The sequence below is a fragment of the Gossypium arboreum genome, chromosome 8, assembly GCF_025698485.1.
Source record: "Gossypium arboreum isolate Shixiya-1 chromosome 8, ASM2569848v2, whole genome shotgun sequence".
In the NCBI taxonomy this organism is placed as follows: domain Eukaryota; kingdom Viridiplantae; phylum Streptophyta; class Magnoliopsida; order Malvales; family Malvaceae; genus Gossypium; species Gossypium arboreum.
The window spans coordinates 137,166,594-137,185,947 of record NC_069077.1 but is presented as its reverse complement, the minus strand read 5'-3'; the positions used below and the strand labels follow the sequence as shown (position 1 = coordinate 137,185,947).

Sequence of the window (19,354 nt, the reverse complement as noted above, 5' to 3'; positions counted from 1 at the left end):
AGTGATTATGAAATGAAATTAATAAGAGATGTCATAGCTTGTAGTTTAATGAATTCACTTTAAATTGCAAATGCTAATGTTAAAGTTTTAATATTTATATTAGGTATACAATTATTACCATTTTTGAAACTTAATTCAAATACAAAGAATATTTTAATTTGTTAAGTTTATGTATTATAGGTTATATATTCAAATTACATTTTATCTCTTTGAAAATATTTTTCACAAAGAATGCTAAATACTCAAATCTTAAACTAAACTTTTCAAAATCATTTCTGATAAGCATTTTTTCACAACACTTTTTGAAAGCACTTCTCAACAGTAATGCTAAATTAATGTGTGGTTTGGATGGGTGGCTTGATGTGATGCAGTGCAATGCAGTGCAGTGCAATACGGTGCGTTTAGTTTTTTTTTTTTATCTCACGCTACGTTATTGTCATAATATATAATCTCACCACCACTACTATTTTTATACTAAACGCACTGCTCATCCAAATTAAACTTAATCCTAAAAGTTAAATACTATAATAATAGACCCTATTGCCTTACTTTTTTTTAAAGGTAAATTTTTTAAGGAAAAAATAATAATAAATACTCGTTGTAGATAGTGAATGACAAGCTCCATCAACACAATAAAAGCTTTAGTCTCAGCATCAATAGAATATTATCACACGTTGACAATTGACTTTGTTACAACTCAAACACGGCATATCTGGAGCTATTGCAAGCATTTAACATGATAAGAAAATTAGTCCCGAATAGTCCAAAGTGGCGAGCAAAAATCGACAAAAAAATCAAGCGTTCACCAAATTATAGAGGATGACAACAAAACCATCCTTAAAATTACTTGTAAAATTAAGATTATATGTATAAACAATACTAAAAACCATGCTACAAGAGCAAATAAAAACTTTTAAAATTGAAGACTTATTAAACAATAGAAAAAAAAACATATAAAACTTAAAAGATAACATGGTTCCAAATCGACTCGTGAAATCACTATTGGTGGCCGATAGAGTTTTAGTGAACGCCATACATCGTCATCTGTTTATCACAACTTGTAAAGACAATAAAGATATCTACAAAATAGATCTGCAAACTAAAAAAGAGAGAAGACATGTAAAGTGAATGAGAAAAAGAAAAAAAAGAAATAAAAAGTTGGTGGGAGAGAGAAAAAAACGAGTGATAACCAACCGAGAGACTAACACCTCCGTTGGGCAAAACAAAAGATATTAAGTAAATGCTTTGAAGGAAAAATAAGGAAGTTTTTAAGGTTTTGAATCAATTTAATTTATAAATTAACACAGATCAAAAAAATATTTTTTTTAATTTTTAATAATTTATTTAATCAAACCGAATCAACAAATCCATTAGCCAAAAATATTGTCTTTCCTTTTTTTTTTTTTTTTTACTTAACTCATATCCAAATACTAGGATTAAATTATAAACTATGTATATATTTACATAAAACAAAGTGTAATTTGGTAAAAGATAAAAGAAATATTTGCGACGAACAGTCCGTAGTAATGATTTATCGTCCGTCGCAATAATTTGGGGAACCCTAGAAACTCAGCATTTTTCTCTTTTCATTTTATATTTTTATTCCCTCATTTTCTCTCTCCGTCGTCGCTTACCCCTCGACCTCAGTGTTGCAATCCTAAAATTATACTCTCTCGCCGTCATCAGGCAGCACCTCTATCCTTTCTTCCGCCGTTTCTGCTACTTCTACTTTCCACCTTTGTGGTCTTCCTTCTTTCTGCCCTCATTTCCTTTTCCTTTATTTGTACCCTAAATGAAAACTTGAAAAGCTGCTCATAAGGGATGACCCACTGCTGTCAGGCCTAGAATCAGCCGTCTCACTTCATTTGCTTCACCCTTCTTTCTCCATTTAAATCCCGAAATTCAAAGGTTAGTTTTTTTTTCTTGTTTAGAAAATTTAAAATTGCGAATATCATTTTGCTTTGATTTGCAGGAAATTGTATTGAATTCATATCTTACTAGGGTAGCTTTTGACTTCACTTTGTTCTAATTTATTTGATTTATATAATTTTCATTTATTGGCATGATTAATTTTGGCTCTTCTTCAAGGAATTAGTGAGAAAGGGAAATGAAGTAATGAATCAAAGGAATTTCTGGCATCGTCGTGTGGTCTCCCACCGTTGGCTTTTGATGCTTGGTTAAGCATTTTAGAATCAGAAAAATGGAGCTGCAGATGAAGGTGGCGCAGGCAGTCCATGTGCTGAATCACGACACTGAATCTTCTAACCGCGTTGCAGCCAATCAGTGGTTGGTTCAATTCCAGCAGACTGAGGCAGCCTGGGAGGTCGCCACCTCCATTCTTACCTCCGATCATCAACCTTGTCCCTCTGATTTTGAAGTGGAGTTTTTTGCGGCTCAGATTCTCAAACGGAAGGTATCCTCACTTTTTGGAGAATTTTTATATCTTTGAAGGAGTTCATTAATAGCACCAGGCTTGTTTTCTCTCTATACATACTTACTTTTTCTCAAAGTGTTCAGGTTGTTTTTACTAGTATTGAGATTTTGGGATTATATAAAAATACTCTTTTATTTCCCAAATATTTTGTTGCAGATCCAGAATGAAGGGTATTATTTGCAGTTAGGAGTTAAAGATGCTTTGCTTAATGCCCTTCTTGTGGCTGCTAAAAGGTTAAGTTCGGGACCTCCACAGGTGCTGCTTTTTTATTTTTTGTCTGAAGACTTTCTCTGTTTAAACCATATTATTTTATTTTATTTTTCTGTAGAAAGAAAAAGATCCTGTCCTTGCTAAGCTTATTTTCTTCTCTTGATAACAGCTTTTAACCCAAATCTGCCTTGCACTATCTGCTCTTATACTTCGTTCTGTTGAGCATGGGAAACCTATTGAGCAGCTGTTTTATAGTCTACAAAATCTCCGGACTCAGAATGATGGGATTGTTGCCGTACTTGAGATGCTCACTGTTCTTCCAGAAGAAATTGTTGACACCCAAAATACTGAAATAAGTGCATCCCACAGAAACCAGTATGGCCAAGAGGTCTACTATTTTCCATTTTGTGCTTGCCACCCTCTCTAGTTTTGTGTTTAATTTTACTCTCCAGGGCTGCTGCGTTTTTATTGAACACTTATCATCATTGCTATTTTCTATGTAAAGCAGCTTCTTTCTCATACTCCCATGGTTATAGAATTCCTACTCCAACAATCTGAAAATAAGTTTCAAGGTGGCCTGCAACCAAATGAAAGGAACAGAAAAGTTCTCCGATGCTTACTCAGTTGGGTAAGATGGTTAATCAAAATTATGTCAGTCCTAGCACAATAGCATTTTTTATTGCTACATCTGCCTGAGTTCACACGTTTTTATTTACAACACACACTCACAAAACAAGAAAGAAGAGCCTGTTACACAACTGATTATATGGCTCTCATTATCCAATTACTCTTATTTATTTAGGTTCGAGCTGGGTGCTTCTCTGAGATTCCTGAAGGTTCATTTCCAACACATCCATTGCTTAATTTTGTATTCAATTCACTGCAGGTAAACTTTCACTATCAATATAATGACTTTTGAGCTCAAGTAGTTATAATATACTTATATTTGCTCTGGTGGTTGTAGGTATCCTCTTCATTTGACTTGGCCATTGAAGTTCTTGTTGAACTAGTGAGTCGTCATGAGGTATTGTTCTGCCAAATTTTTTGAAGTTGCAGTTTGATGTGACTAACTATTTATTTAACTCATTTTTTCCTGTGCAATAGTCTGCTTTCGGGCCTTTGTTCTTTGCTTTACTTGTTTGTAAATTTGTTTGTTACATATGTTTATCTAGTTTCTGTTATGCTTGTTTTCATAGGGGCTTCCTCAAGTTTTGCTATGCAGAGTACCTTTTCTTAAAGAAATGCTTCTTTTACCTGCGCTTACTGGGGGAGATGTGAAGGTGATTGGTGGCCTTGCATGTTTGATGTCCGAAATTGGGCAGGCTGTAAGTATTTTGTTTGGTCTCATGGGCGTTAATAATAATGTTTTTATTAGGCCACTCTTTAGATTTATTATCAGACACATATTTAATTTTGGCATATACATACATATCCGTTGCGTATTGCTTCACTCAGGTGAGTGCCATTTGTTTTGCACCCCGTGCCTTGGGGCAATATATGGGTTTTGGTGCCTTGCTTGCACCTTGCTCCGTTGTAAACACTGGTTTCACATGTACACGGACAATTTTATGTAGGGCATCTCATTGCTTATTAACCTTTCCCATTTTTTCTATCTATAGGCACCATCGTTGATTGTAGAGGCAAGTGCTGAGGCACGTGCACTGACAGATGCTCTGTTGAGGTGATGTTTTGATCTACACTTTCAATTCACCATCACAATTGCATTCTGATATTGCTGTGAAGGCTGTTGAACATGTTTTTCCCATATTCATCCTTTGCCTTGCTCTGTCAAAATCCAATTGTGGTAAAATGAACAGATAACCATTTGCTTTGGCAGGTTTATGGTAACTAAATTGAGAATCATGTGTCAAAGATCTGTTAAACATGTAATAGATCCAGCATAAGTATGAGATGAATCATAATATGCAAAAGGGAAGACAATTTGAGAAGGGCCCATGATGGGATGCATTCTCCTCAATAATTTTCTGTATTTTTGTAATAGTTTTGTTATCATGTGCTTTTTATTCATAAATCTCTTCCTTGCCTTCTTTTAACCACAAATTCAGCATATAACCTGTAATTTCTGCTTTCAGCTGTGTGGCTTTTCCCTGTGAAGACTGGGATATTGCAGACTCAACTTTGCAATTTTGGTAATTCCCAAAACATTTGTGGAAACAAATATTGTTTTGCAGTATAAATTTTTTCCTATTTTATTGAATTTAGTTATTTGGAGGATCTCAGTCTTCTTTCATTTCCAGGTCTAGTCTTGCAAGCTATATACTTGGCCCTGATGTTAATGGTACCAATAAAAAAAATGTCGAAGGCATGTTTTTTTCTGTATTCTCAGCATTACTTGATGCCCTTTTGCTACGTGCTCAGGTTATTTCCTAATCCTTTACTTGCCCTCTGCTATCTTTTCTATTCTCTCTATGAAAAAGGAAAAAATTCATGGGTGTAACCAAGATTTGTAATTATCATGTTTGCTCTGGCACTCAATTTAGTCATTTGCGGAAATTAGATTTTTTGTCCTGCGAACAGAAAAAAAAAAAAAACTGAAAAAGCTAAAAGTAAAGCTGCAAGTAAGTAGTGATATTGCAACCAATGGGAGCCAACTTATGGATGTCTCAATTAGTTTGGCTAAATTTTATTTTCAGTTTTTCAGGTTAATTGTATTAGCATCTTGATCAAAACAGCAGATTTTTTGGTTGAAGCACAAGGACAAAGGAAACTGAATTATTTGAACAAAATGATAGGTCGTGTCATTTTGGGGTCTAAGCTTAATTCTGAGCTGCATAGTGCATTCTTTTATTTATTGTCTTGAGTTGCTGCATTCTGTTGTCATGCTGAACCATCCTTTAATTTGCAGTGGAGGTCAAATTGTACACCTTTTGCGTTTGGATGAATGTGTTTGGAAACCTCAATAGAGCTCTGCTACTCTTGTAGCCTAGTGATGTAATTGGTCTTTATTTGAATGCTTCTTGGACATGAAAGCCTTTTTAGAACTATACTATCTGAACACATTTTCAGTGGATATCAGATCTGTTCTTCACTTTCATGTTTTTTATTATTAATACATGCTGATAGGTGAGAAAAGGGGTCTAAATGATTAATCGCTAGTCCTACTGCTCACCCTTATGGGATTAATTGGGTTGATGTCCCCTAATTTGCTCATCTATGATATACTTTTAGTAACTCAGCAATTGACATGAATGCTTACTTTAATGGTTGTCTCAAAGGCTGAATCATTGCTGCAACTTAATTTAATTGCTGCAACTTAATTTAACTATCTGTTCAATATCACTTAGCATTTTTGTGTTATGTGTGACGTGTGCGTGTGCTGGTGGATGTTTGGTTATAATAAGGACTAACTTGTTGAAATTGTCTTTTGTAGGTGGATGAATCTACATTTAGCGATGAGAGTAGAACTTTCGACTTAGCTGATGGTCTTGTCCAATTGAGGATGAATCTTGTTGAACTTTTGGTGGATATATGTCAGCTACTACAACCTGCTACATTTGTACAGAAGGTGCTGATACTGTATAATAATCCAAGTTTATGTGGTTTTCCTGTTTTAATATTTGTTCTGGTTGATGATATCTCTTGCGTAAAGATGAAGTTCATATTTGTTGGTTTAATTCTTTTTGATGCCTCTTCAAGTGTTTGTTTTGTATATTGGTCAAGTTTAGTATGCTATGATGATCACTGAAGTTTGGGAACCAACATGGCTTCACCTTCATTTCACTATTACATATTTGGAGAACCCTCAGTTAATTTTGCCTGCTTACCTATTTGCGAGGAATGTTAATCAGCATATATAATACACCAATAATTCTAGCATGTTTTTATTTGTATTTTTCATGAATTTTTCCCCATAGTTGCTTCCATTGTAAAATATGGTGTTCTTTCTATCTTGTATCATTTTATTCTTGTTTCAATTTGCAGCTTTTCTTCAGTGGTTGGTTTTCCACAAACGTGGCAATACCTTGGAAAGAGGTGGAAATCAAATTGTTTGCCCTCAATGTGGTAAGGACAATGTGCACCTTTGTACTGGTTTTTGTTTCTTCTGAATTCTTGGTGAATTTATTCATTTTCCATCTTCCTGAGCTTACTAAAAGTCTTGCACAGTATGAGTTATTTGCTGACTGATCCTGACAATTGGTGTTCGATGGGATGCCATTTTGTATACCTTTTAATTTTTATGATGAACTCCTACCAACTCCAATTTACTGTTTTTACCGCTTGCGCTAATGGTCAATGAGGTTGTATGCATTAAATCTATACATGTGCAAATGTAACATATGTATGTCCATATTTTGCATTTAATGGGTACGTCCTTTTGTCTTACACCTCTCTTGAAGGTTTTTGTGTTCCATCTATTTTATGTTTAAAGGTGAGTTTGAATGGGCGGTGCGTTTACCTGCGGTTAGTGTAAAAACAGCGGTGGCAGTGAGATTAGATACTGTAGCGATACTGTAGCGTGAGACAAAAAGTAAGCTAAACGCACCGCACCGCACCGCCGCCCCAAACGAAGCCTAAGTCACACTTGTCACAGTTCACTGTTTTGATGTTCGAAAAGTTCTAGCTTTTCCAAGCATCTGTTAATGTGGCATCAACCTAATGTTATATCCTTGTGCAACTCCTCAATAGGTTTTGTAATATGTTTCATAAGAGATATGACTGGAGGAATCTTTTTTGACTCTTCACAAGTGTATGGTTTCTCATATTTTCTTGTAACATTAATAATGTGGGAATCCTGCAATTACAGGTTTCTGATGTAGTTCTGCAAGGAGGCCAAACTTTTGATTTCTCAGTGGTTATGCAGTTGGTTACAGTGCTGTCTTCCTGGCCTTCTGATGACCTCAAGGGATTCATGTGCATTGTATGTCAGTTTGTTATTGGTTAATTTGCAATGAATATTATTTCTTAATGTATGTTTGTTAAAAAATGATTTTGCTCAGGAGGAATTTTCTCTTAACTAGGTTTACAGATCAGTGGCAGATGTTATTGGTTCCTATTCCAAGTTGATATCTACCCTGGAAACTAATGCTAGACCTTTACTGTAAGGATGCCCGTTTCCTATTGTTTAGCAATGATGTGCTCCTTTTCTACTAGATTTATGTTTTTGATTCTTTACAGAAATAATTGTCTGTTATGATAGGGAAATGTTTTATGGGAGGAGAGAAAAAAAGATTTATTGTGCAACATCTATCATTAATTTTTCTGTGAAGCACTGTTTCATTGTCTCACTAATTTGCTACTTCCAGATTATTTCTTGCTGCAGGGATTTCAGAACCTCTCTCCTCAAATGCTTGTGCCTCTGCCCTCCGTAAACTTTGTGAAGATGCTTCTGCTGTGATGTATGAGCCATCAAATTTGGATATCTTTATGTGGATAGGAGAGGTAACTATTCTTCGTGTTCTTTTTATTCTTTTAAAGTGGAAATACTTAATACTTCATCTAATTGTGGTTAAGCTTTCTGGATTTATTTGAGATACATGTATACTCTCCAAGCCATGTCATTTTTCATGCTTACTGTTTCATAAGCATAACTTCAGAATAACTCATTACATATAACTGATCATCAAACAGGTTAACGACATCTGGTTGCGAACATGTTCCTGATTGTTATTATTTTTGGTTTTATTTAATTTGTTTTCTTGTTATCATGTTCTTTTTCCTCTCTGCCTCTTCTATTGCTGTAGTATATCTCATTGAAATAGGTACTTGCTAATTATATTGTTCATTATCCTGTTTTCTGATTTCTTTATCATTTCTTCCTACAGGCTTTGGAGAAGAAGTGTCTTCCTTTGGAAGATGAAGAAGAAGTTGTTACTGCAATCAGCCTAGTCCTTGGTTATGTTTCCAACAAAGAGCTGCAGAACAACTTGTTGTCTAAATTGCTATCATCTAGCTATGATGCTATTGGGAAACTTGTCAGTTTCTTTTTACAGTACTTGGTCTATTATTATGGTTCTGTTCTTATTTTCCCTTTTGGTGTTGTTACTAGTAGCTGTATTAACTGGGTTGTACAAAATTCTTCCATGATTCACCGAAGCAAGTTGTTAGCTTTAAAAAGTCTAAATCAAGGAATTGGTTGTAAAGGAGCTAATAAAAAAAGTTGTGATTTCTTTTAATGGATGTTGCACTTTCTGCCTGCTATTGTGACAATTACCATGAGGTATTGCAATTTGAGATAGTAACTTAGCATGATGATGCTGGAGTGAAGAGCGATTGGAACTGTTTCGCTGTAGAGTAAAACTGGTCTGATATGATAACTACAACTGGTGAGATATGTATAAGGTAGCACATACTTCTACTCAGGTATAGCTTAGACATAAGCCAGTAGTTAGATGGGCACTAAGACAAAATATAAAGTTTTTAGATTCTTTCAGATTTGTACTTTGTAATGAAATTGGATCAACTACGTAGGATATCTTTATTTTGCTTTCAGTCTAATCTTACGACTTCGTACCAGATAATGTTCTGCTATGTATTACTTTCTTGATATCAAGTCACATGGTATCTTCAATTTTCTGTTGTGTTAAAATGTTTCATCAGCATGCCATTTGTTATGCTAGTCTTCTTTCACCAAACTACTTTTGTTTTAAGCATTTTAACTGTGCAGCTCTTATTTGTTGAGATATATGGGAATTAGAAAACATAATGAGAGTATTATGAATAAAAATGAGACAAACTTGCAGTCATTGGATATATAAGAATGTATACCTTTATATTCTGCTTAGCACACTTGCTGCTATTTTGTATGTGAGATTTTAGTGTTCTTTGAGGAGTAAAACTTTTGTCTACAATATGAGCATTACTTTTGACATGCTTCAGTGTTATATAGTAATGGTTCAGTGTGAAGATTGCTTACTGTCTGCAAAAACTGGGTGAGCTTAGAGAATCAACAGTAATTGTCCTTTGAATAAAAATACTAGCTGGTTTCTTCATGTAGGTTTTTGTATGTTTTCTACTCCAGCCGTTACTCCATAATCTTAGATTCTGTCTGTCCTCTTAGATTGGTGTAGGGTGCGGTGTTGTTCTATGGTGGTTGATAATAAGTTCACAAGGACAGTTTAGTCATAATATAAGCTGAATGATACTGAGAGGGGTGCTTTTGTGTTAGATACACATCTGATTGGAAAGAGAGATGTGTTGTAGACATTGGAGGGAGCAGTTGTCAGATGAGAATGAATAAATGTCTCTAGATTTTATTTGCTTAGTTCTTGATGTCACTGTCAATTCACCACTCAGCTCTTTTTGAATTTTATTGTGGAAGCATCTTCTTTGTATTCCTTTTGATATTGACTTTTGCAGACTTTGTTGTTTTACATTCTTAAGTTTTGGATTTAAACTAACTGCCTATTTTTCTTTCAGATTGAGGATGATAATAACCATTCTTTAAGACAGAATCCAGCTGCTTATACACAAATTTTGGGCCTTGCAACGAGAGGGCTGCACAGGTATTCTATTCAGAGTAATGAATTGGATATCACTCTTTACTCGATGCAGTTTTTGCTGTTGTACTCTATCATTGGTGGAGCTTCAGATGGGATATGTGGCTATTTGAGTTGAGGTGTAATCTTTGGTTGTCTGGTTTTTCAGGATGGGAATTGTCTTCAGTCATCTAGAAATGCCTCTGCTGTCTGAGGCTTCGGCTGATAATCCCATCATTGCTGTAATTAGGGTTTTTTGGCCTATGCTGGAGAAGCTTTTTAGATCAGAACATATGGAGAACAGTAGTTTATCTACTGCAGCTTGTCGTGCTCTTTCGCTGGCAATTCAATCCTCAGGTGCTGGACAATGTTTCACCTTTTTTTCTTTCCTTTTCTAGGATCAACTATTGGGGTTTTACTTGGGGGCATGGAGTCTTTTGATTGCATGATGCTACAATGCTGGATGTTGCTTAATTATGCAGGGGAGCACTTTGAAATGCTTCTGCCCAAGATATTAGATTGCTTGTCTACAAACTTTTTGTCATTTCAAGGTCATGAATGCTACATCAGAACTGGTAAGTACGCAGGCTCTAGTTTTGAAGCAATTGGTGCAATTAGGTATTATGGTATTTTTTTCCAGTAATCTTGTAATAAATACAAAGTCTACTTTGTATTTGACATAATAGTGCTCAATAGCCCTTCTGAATTATCATTATTATCTTTCCTCATGATTGAAGAATTATCTAAAGTACAGTTGCGGTTGCTTAAGATGGTTTGTATAGTGCATTTTTCTTATATAGCCAATTTTTATCCTCTAGTTCTGAACCAAAATATGGAGTAATAATCTTCTTGTTTATCACTGATATTTTTGGCCGGTGTTTTCTGATGTGGTAGTATAATGTGGATGCTATTTTTTTCTTTTCCCAAGAAGTAAATATGGCACATGGCATGCTGTAGTCACATATCAAATGCTCACATGCATACTTATTTAATTTATATTATAGTAGATAGCAGCATTCAATGAGCTTTCTTTTACAAAATATTTACTCCTCCTCAGCTTCTCTTGTTATCGAAGAGTTTGGTCTCAAAGAGGGGTATGGTCCTTTGTTCATTAGCACATTTGAACGATTTACTCAAGCATCTTCAGTAAGGGCCCTTAATTCTTCTTATGTATGTGACCAAGAGCCTGACCTAGTAGAGGCGTACACAAATTTTGCATCAACATTTGTTCGTAGTTCTCGTAAGGTGTAGTATACTTCTTATTTCACTGTTTATCCTTTTACACATTTTATTAAGACTAGCCTTCTGGAAGGAAATAATTCGAATGTTCTTTTTTGCTGTTCAATAAAAATCTCAGGAAGTGTTGGCTGCATCTGGTGCTCTTCTAGAAATTTCTTTTCAAAAGGCAGCTATATGCTGCACTGCTATGCATCGCGGGGCAGCACTTGCAGCTATGTCATACTTATCTTGTAAGCACTTCATGTTAACTACTACTTGCTTCCCTGTACTTGTGAGATCAAAGATAAGAGACACTAGTTGTTATACTCTCAATGGGATCTGTCATCCTAACAATCACAATTAGAATGGTGTTATTTAAGGAAGCAATCAACTGATGTCTACAGTTTCAATTTTGTCTTTGGAAACTGTAGAAATCAGAGTATTTTTTATACTAAATAGAACATAAATCAGAGTTTTTATATACAACCTATGACACTACTTTAGGAAACTCTAAGTTAGGAAAGATACTAAATAGGAGATATGATCCCTTAAAATAAGGGATTTTAATAAAAAATATCTACAAAATATTCCTAAAATATTTACGAATATTCCTACACTCCCCTCAAGTCGGAGAATATACATTGTATAATCCCGGCTTGAATAGGAATTTATTGAACATGTGTTTTGGCAAAGCCTTGGTAAGAATGTCGCAATCATCCTTCCGAAGGAATGTAAGAAAGAGTGGCTGTCTTTTGTTGACTTGATCAACAATAAAATGCCTATCAATTTCAACATGCTTTGTTCGGTCATGTTGAATGGGTTCTTGGCAATCTGAATGGCGATTGATTATCACACAAAACTTCAAAGTGATCCTCCCGATTTGTGCCAAGTTCTTTTAGTAATTTAAGTAGCCAAATTCCTTCAGATATCCCCAAAGCTAGTGCTCTAAATTCAGCTTCAAGACTACTTCTTGAAACAACAGATTGTTTCTTACTTCTCCAAGTTGTAAGGTTACCCCAAACAAAAGTGCAAGACCCACTAGTGGATCTTCTTTCGGTGAGATCTCCACCAACTAGAGTCTGTAAAAATCTTAACAGCTTCATCTTGTGTCTTCTTAAACATTAAGCCGTGTCCGGAGTTTTCTTCAAGTACTTGAGAATTCTATTTGTCACGCCATATGCTCTTCAAGAGGATTAGTCATGTGTTGACTTATCACATTTACGGAAAAGCTATATCCGGCCTTGTCAAGGATAAGTAGATTAGTTTCCCAACTAACCTTTGAAATTTCTCTCTGTCTACTAAGGACTCATCTTCTTTATTGAATCTCAAGTTTGCCTCCATTGGTGTATCACCGGCTTACGACCAAGAAAACCAGCTTTGAGTAAATCAAGTACATACTTTCTCCGGTTGATCACAAGTCCTTCTTTTGATCTTGCCACCTCCATTCCTAGGAAATACCTTAGCTTTCCCAAGTCCTTGGTTTCAATTCCTGCTTAACAACTTCTTCAAATTGCTAATCTCTTCCTCATCATCTCCAAGAAGAATGATGTCATCCACATACACAATTAGGATAGCTTTCTTATTTGTAGAAGTTACCTTGATGAAAAGCGTATGATCGGCAAGGGACTGCTTGTAGCCATTTTGAAGAATGACTTTAGTGAACCTCTCGAACCAAGCTCTGGGTGATTGTTTTAACCCGTATAGAGACTTGTTGAGCTTGCAAACCTTGTTGCTACCTTCAATAGACTTTGAGCCAGGTGGCAATTGCATATAGACTTCTTCCTCAAGCTTGCCATTAAGAAATGCGTTTTTTACATCAAGTTGGTGTAATTTCCAATCGCAATTTACAGCCAAACTTAGAGTACTCGAATAGTGTTAAGCTTTGCCACAGTGCAAAAGTTTCGTGAAGTCTATCCCATATGTTTGCGTGAAACCTCCGCCACTAGTCTAGCTTTGTATCGTTGGATATTGCCATTGGAGTTATACTTTACAGCAAAGATCCATTTACAAACCGACAGCCTTTTTTCCTTGAGGAAGGTCTCAGTAATGGTCCAAGTAGCATTTTTCTCTAGTGCACAAATTTCCTCTTCAATGACCCTTCTCCATTTTGGATCCTTTAGAGCTTCAACTATGCTTGTGGGAACTCGTTCTTTATCCAAAGTTGCTGTAAATGCTTGAAAAGACGGCATCAATGAATTATAACCAGAAATTTTTCAATAGGATGCTTGTTGCAATTGTCTAACCCCTTTTCTAATAGCAATAGGAAAGTCATCTAGAGTAGTGGACTTACCGATTTCTTCTTCCATTTCGCAATCGGACCCAAATCCAATTCTCGGCAAGAATCGATTGCAAAACAGTCTCGTGGATATGTCTTCTTTTCTTGTGTAGACACGAAGCTATTTGGGTGGTGGTGTTTTTGAAGACTGTCAATTGGAGTAGGTGTATTTTCGGAAGACTGCTTTAAAGTGGGTGTAGGTGAATTAGTCATAGGTACTACAGAGAATCAATGGGAGCATTCACAGTGATGATCTGCAGGTAATGGCGAACAAAATGGCAATTCAAGGTTGAGAATGAAGATTAGGAGGAGATACTGTTGTGGCTGAAAATCACTCCATGTTTCCCAAATTTCAGCTTTGAGTGAAATAGGAATCTCGCTCATTAAATGTTATATCCATAGTGGTGAAAAATCGTTTAGAAGGAGGATGATAGCATTTATAACCCTTCTTAAGTGAAGAATACCCAACCAATACACATTTTAAAGACTTAGGATCTAACTTGGACTTATTAGGAGCAATATTTTGGATAAAAACAAAGCAGCCAAAAATTTTAAGTGGCGTAATGGAGGAGATAGGCTTAAAATGAGGAAAGTGCTGCAAAAATATAGATTGAGGCGTTTGAAATTTTAAAACCTTACTAGGCATCCGGTTGATTAAATATGTGGCGCTTAATAAGGCTTCCCCACAAATATTTAGGAACATTAGTGGTAAATAGAAGAGAACGAGTAACTTCAAGAAGGTGCCTATTTTTCTTTTCGGCAATGCCGCTTTGTGTGGGGTTCCAACACAAGAGCTAATCTGAACTATGCCTTTTTCCTTAAAAAATCACCTAAAGACCTAGCAAAAATTCACCGCCATTATCGATTTAAAGAGCTGGATTTTAGACCCAAATTGAGTGAGAACCATGTTATAAAATTGCACAAAAACACTAGCAGTTTCAGATTTATCTTTCAGCAAATAAGTCCAAGTTATCCTCATGTGATCATCAATAAAAGTGATAAACCACTTACAATTATCAGCATTCTTCACCCGAGAAGGGCCCCAAATATCACTATGGGTCAAAGCAAAAGGGTAAGAAGGCTTGTATGTAGAAGGAAAATAAGATGATTTAGTATGTTTGGCAAGAGAGCAAACTTTGCAAGAAAAGAATTAGGCCTTTTATTAATGAATAGAGCAGAAACAATTTTGCAAGGTATTGGAAACTAGGATGGCCTAAACGAAAGTGCCATAACATAACAAGATCAACTTTTCCTAAAGCGGTAAATGACTTGGAGATCTCGATTTTAGGAGAGGTAGGGAGGATGTAGAGACCATTATGCAAGCTGGCCTTACCAATCATCTTCTTCGAGTTCAGTGCCTGCAAAGTACAATCACGATCATTAAAAATTACAGAGCAAAGGCAAGTCTATGGACAATTTACTAACAGAGATGAGATTGCACGCCGATTTGGTACAAAGAGAACATTTTAAGTGCAATCTATTCATTGAGAATAACAGTGCCATGTCCCTCTATTTTGCACAAGGTACCATCAGCCGTTTTGACAGCTTTACCAAAGGTATGGAAAAAATTGTGAAACAATGCCTTGTTACCAGTCATATGATCCGTAGCACCAGAATCGAGGATCCAATTAGGAGTCAACTGGGAGGAGAAAAATGCAGTAGAAGAAAGGTTACCTTCTGGATCTTTTATCACAAGACCCTTGAAACTTTCCAAATAGTTTTTGAAGTTCAGCAATCTGTTCTTTAGTGAAACTAGTAACAGAGGTGGCAACAAGGCTTGATTTATTATCTTGAGAGTGCTTGGACTTCCAGTCCTGAGGCTTACCATGAAGCTTCCAACACTTCTCCTTAGAGTGGCCGGGCTTTTTGCAATGATCACACCAAGGTCTCCCCCGTTTGGAAGAGGGAGATGATTGATGGGTCAGTAAGGCAGATCTTTCAGAAGTGGAAGATGGTTCATCAGACAGCATCACACACCTTCGGCTTTCTTCCTTCTTGACCATAGAGAAAGCCTCTCGAAGGGAGGGAAGAGGAGAAATAGCCAGGACCCTGCCGCGAACCTCGTCCAGGTTCTTATTTAAGCCTTGGAGAAATTGAAAAAGTCTTCGTTGAGTAACAATTTGCTGATAAAGAGCAGCATCTCTTGGATCTACCCAATCATAATGTGCATACAAATCTAATTGTTGCCAAAGAGCAGTAAGGGTATTGTAGTAGAGAGTAACAGGCATGGTTCCTTGTTTAAGAGTGGCTGCTTGATCTTCAACATGATATAATTCAGCAATGTTATCCGTGCTAGAGTAGGTTTCGCGGACTGCACTCCAAATTTCAGCGGCTGTGGTGTAAAGAAGAAAGTTTCTGCTTATACTCGGGGTCATGGAATGAAGGAGCCAAGTCATAACCTGACCATTGTCACGCATCCACTTAGCAAAACCAGCATCAGTCACAGCAGGCTTCTTGATTTCACCAGTAACGTAGTCCAATCTTTCTCTGCCCAAGAGAAAAATCTTAACCGATTGGGACCATTCAAGAAAATTGTTGCCATTCAATCGATGGCAGGTGATAGTCAGACCAGACGAATCTGATGGAGCATCGGAACTAGAAAAATTTTCTGGATTTGAAGTAATCTCCGAAGTAGGAGAAGGAGTTTCGGACATGGTCTAGGTTGAAAAAGAAATCGTAACCTAAGCTGATACCATGTAGAAATCAGAGTATTTTTTATACTAAATAGAACATAAATCAGAGTTTTTATATACAACCTATGACACTACTTTAGGAAACTCTAAGTTAGGAAAGATACTAAATAAGAGATATGATCCCTTAAAATAAGGGATTTTAATAAAAAAAATATCTACAAAATATTCCTAAAATATTTACAGAATATTCCTACAGAAACTACCCTGTGTATCACTTTAAACCAACCAACTCCTTGTCCTTTTCTCTAATATGGATACACATATATTGCTTGACTTGTAGTATTTGAGCTTCACTTGGCGTGGATGTTAGTAGGAAGTAATATTCACTCTGGTATCATGTATGATCACTCTGTTTTATCCCTGCAATAGCATTTGGCAACACACAACATTGCTTCAGCAGTTCCAGTTTATGTATGATATATCTATTTCTGTTATTAGATTTCTTTAAGGTTCTTTGGCATTGGCAAATACAGAATATCAGATGAACCCACAACATAGGAGTCTGTTCATAACATATTGCACGATTGGATTACTGAATTGTGACCCATGTTAGTGATTATAATTACTTGTATTTGTTCTTTAGGTGTGCTTGAATGTTCTCTATGATTTTTGTTTTATCCTTTTTTGGGGGTTTACATTCTGTTATAGTTATCACCTGGTAAAGGATTTTTTTGTGATTTGTCTGAGCCTTCTAGGTTTCTTAGAAGTTGGTCTGGCGTCTTTGTTGGAATCAATGTCCTTTTCTCCTGAAGGATCATTTGGGGCCACATCAATTCAGGTTATTTCCCATAGTGGGGAGGGACTTGTATCAAATATAGTATATGCTTTACTTGGTGTCTCAGCAATGTCACGGGTAAATTCAGTATTCTTGAATCTTTAATAGATTATTGACTGCATTTCATTTGAAAATTCATTCCTTATTTTGGTATAAATTCTTGATGTCATATGATGTATTTGTTATTACATTTGAAATTTAATTACAGGGCATTAACTGATATTTCATTGTGAACTTGGAAATTTTAAATGTTTAGGACTTGCTTAACATCTGTTGAAGTATTGAGATGATAATGAGAGAATATTTGGTGCAGAATTGAAGTTTAAATCTTGCATTTCTTTACAAATACAATAATTGTTGAGGTTGCGTTCAAGAATATATCAACTTGGTAGGTGATGATTTGACAATAAGTTTTACTTACTGACAGAAGTTATGGACTAAGGTGTGATAAAGGAACATGAGGAGTTTATAGAGGGCCTCAAGAAAGCGGGCTACAATTTCCATGTCACTCTGATTATGTAATAAAATTTCTACTCTAGGTGATCATGTAGTGAAGTAGCTGCATAAATTGGAGCAAATGGAAAATCCGTAAAAAAAGGAAAATTGTTTATGGTTGATTAGTTGTGCATCTATGAACATTTTGTTGTGCCAGTGGCATTGACATTAGAAAATGTTCTATTAACTAGAAGATATGGAAACAATATTTTGTAGTATACTGGTAATGGTCTCATAAATAAGCCTCTGCTAAAATGCATATTTTATGAAAATTAATGCTGCTAGCTTCAGATCTTGGTTTGTTATAACTTTTTGTATATTTTTAATCCAGTGTAAAGGTAATGAAGCCACTCACCTTCCATGATATATCAAAGCATGTCATGCATAAATGAATGCACATGCACATGTATATATGTACAGCTCAGAGATCATTCTTCTTTTCCTTTTAACTTAATAGGTCCACAAGTGTGCGACAATATTGCAACAATTGGCTGCATTTTGCTGTTTGAGTGAGAGAACAACCTGGAAGACCGTTCTTTCTTGGGAATTCTTGCATTCATGGTTACAAGCAGCGGTCTGTCCTCGCTTTCCTTCTCCTTTAAGATGCATATGAATATCTTTGCTAACTGTGTGCGTTCAAATCTTAGTGCTTAACCAATGTGAATAAAGCAAATATATGCAGCTGATTTGATTTTCCTTTTGACTTAGATTCTGTTATGTCGATTTTTATTTTGGCTTCTCCTATATGCATGTCATGGAGATGCCCAAATGAATGTAGGGTTGACAAGACCACTCATTGGATATGCTGTGTTTAAGTAGGACATTATTTTTGTGAGTTCAATGCACGACGGCCATGTCACCATTGAACAATCTTACCATTGTGCCAATGCTGAATTGACTTAGCTAGGCTTTTCTTCTTAAATAGATATGCCAAATGTCAGCTTTCGTGGCTAGTAGTCTTAAGACAATGGTAGTCACTCAAAAATAGGCCTAGCTATCTGACGCAGTTGTACATGTTGAGGGAATAGTAAATACCAGTAGATCAGGCTACCTACTGTTCCGTGTATGCTATATATAAATGGTATTATGTTTCTGAGGGAGAGAGGCCATCTAATTTGAACGGCTGTGTTGGTTCAATCTGTCGTATTTGTTGAATTTCTTCTGTTTCACCAGGTGCAGGCTCTTCCAGCCGACTATCTGAAGCAGGGAGAAGCTGAAATGCTAGTGCCTGTTTGGTTGAAGGCCCTCGCCGGTGCTGCCTCAGATTATCTCGAGAGCAAGAGCTCCAATGGAAGGACAAGTGATTACGGTCACATGCAAGGGAAAGGAGGGAGGATGCTGAAACGAGTGATCCGAGAGTTTGCAGACAGTCACCGCAATATCCCGAATTTCACTTGACTGCAACCCATAGATAAAAAGCGCTTGTTGCCTGCAGCTTTCGACATCATTTGCTCGAAGCATTTGTTACTGCCATAAAAAGGGAATGTAATTATCTGGTTATTGAAGCTCAGTCAATTCTGGGACTGGGAGTTACCATTGAAAAGTAAAGGCTACTTCTTGTACAGCGTATTGGCCCCTGCCCCCAATTTTGTTAGACCAATTATAAAGTGAGATTAGGACATTGGGCTAGAGCATTTGAAAATGGGAATTATTACTGCCCTACTTTTCTCTCTTTTATTTGCGCCAGAGAAATACATTGTACTTAAAAAGGGATGTAATGTAACCATTGATTTCAATTTTCTTGACTCGAAAACATTGTCAGATTAATAATACAAATTATAATTATTCATTTACACTACCATTTAGTTTATATATTTT

General features: G+C 36.1%; 1 protein-coding gene across 3 annotated transcripts; it reads left to right on the top strand.

Moving 5' to 3' along the window:
• The first annotated feature begins 1,483 nt into the window (after positions 1–1,483).
• On the top strand, positions 1,484–19,329 carry LOC108469575 (transportin MOS14). 3 transcript variants are annotated; one of them, XM_017770475.2, is made up of 25 exons: positions 1,484–1,908; positions 2,089–2,413; positions 2,591–2,689; positions 2,814–3,032; positions 3,153–3,272; positions 3,447–3,530; positions 3,609–3,668; positions 3,841–3,969; positions 4,264–4,325; positions 4,738–4,794; positions 4,903–5,023; positions 6,036–6,170; positions 6,587–6,667; positions 7,410–7,523; positions 7,624–7,703; positions 7,909–8,044; positions 8,428–8,577; positions 10,022–10,107; positions 10,250–10,437; positions 10,563–10,655; positions 11,138–11,325; positions 11,438–11,549; positions 16,962–17,119; positions 17,994–18,110; positions 18,710–19,329. In XM_017770475.2, the coding sequence occupies exons 2-25, from the start codon at positions 2,201–2,203 to the stop codon at positions 18,932–18,934; spliced, it is 3,027 nt and encodes a 1,008-aa protein (XP_017625964.1). In that variant the 5' UTR covers positions 1,484–1,908; positions 2,089–2,200; the 3' UTR covers positions 18,935–19,329. The 3 variants fall into 3 exon arrangements, with proteins under 3 accessions (XP_017625964.1, XP_017625965.1, XP_017625966.1); XM_017770476.2 differs by having other exon boundaries at positions 1,490–1,908; positions 2,096–2,413; XM_017770477.2 differs by lacking the exons at positions 1,484–1,908; positions 2,089–2,413; positions 2,591–2,689 and having other exon boundaries at positions 2,888–3,019.
• Positions 19,330–19,354: the final 25 nt, after the last annotated feature.

Excerpts from the sequence above, each read along its gene's own strand:
- LOC108469575 (XM_017770475.2), top strand. The coding sequence starts at position 2,201 with ATGGAGCTGCAGATGAAGGTGGCGCAGGCAGTCCATGTGCTGAATCAC. Across the intron at positions 2,414-2,590 it reads CTCAGATTCTCAAACGGAAG|ATCCAGAATGAAGGGTATTA; the intron begins GTATCCTCACTT and ends ATTTTGTTGCAG. Across the intron at positions 10,108-10,249 it reads GCAACGAGAGGGCTGCACAG|GATGGGAATTGTCTTCAGTC; the intron begins GTATTCTATTCA and ends CTGGTTTTTCAG.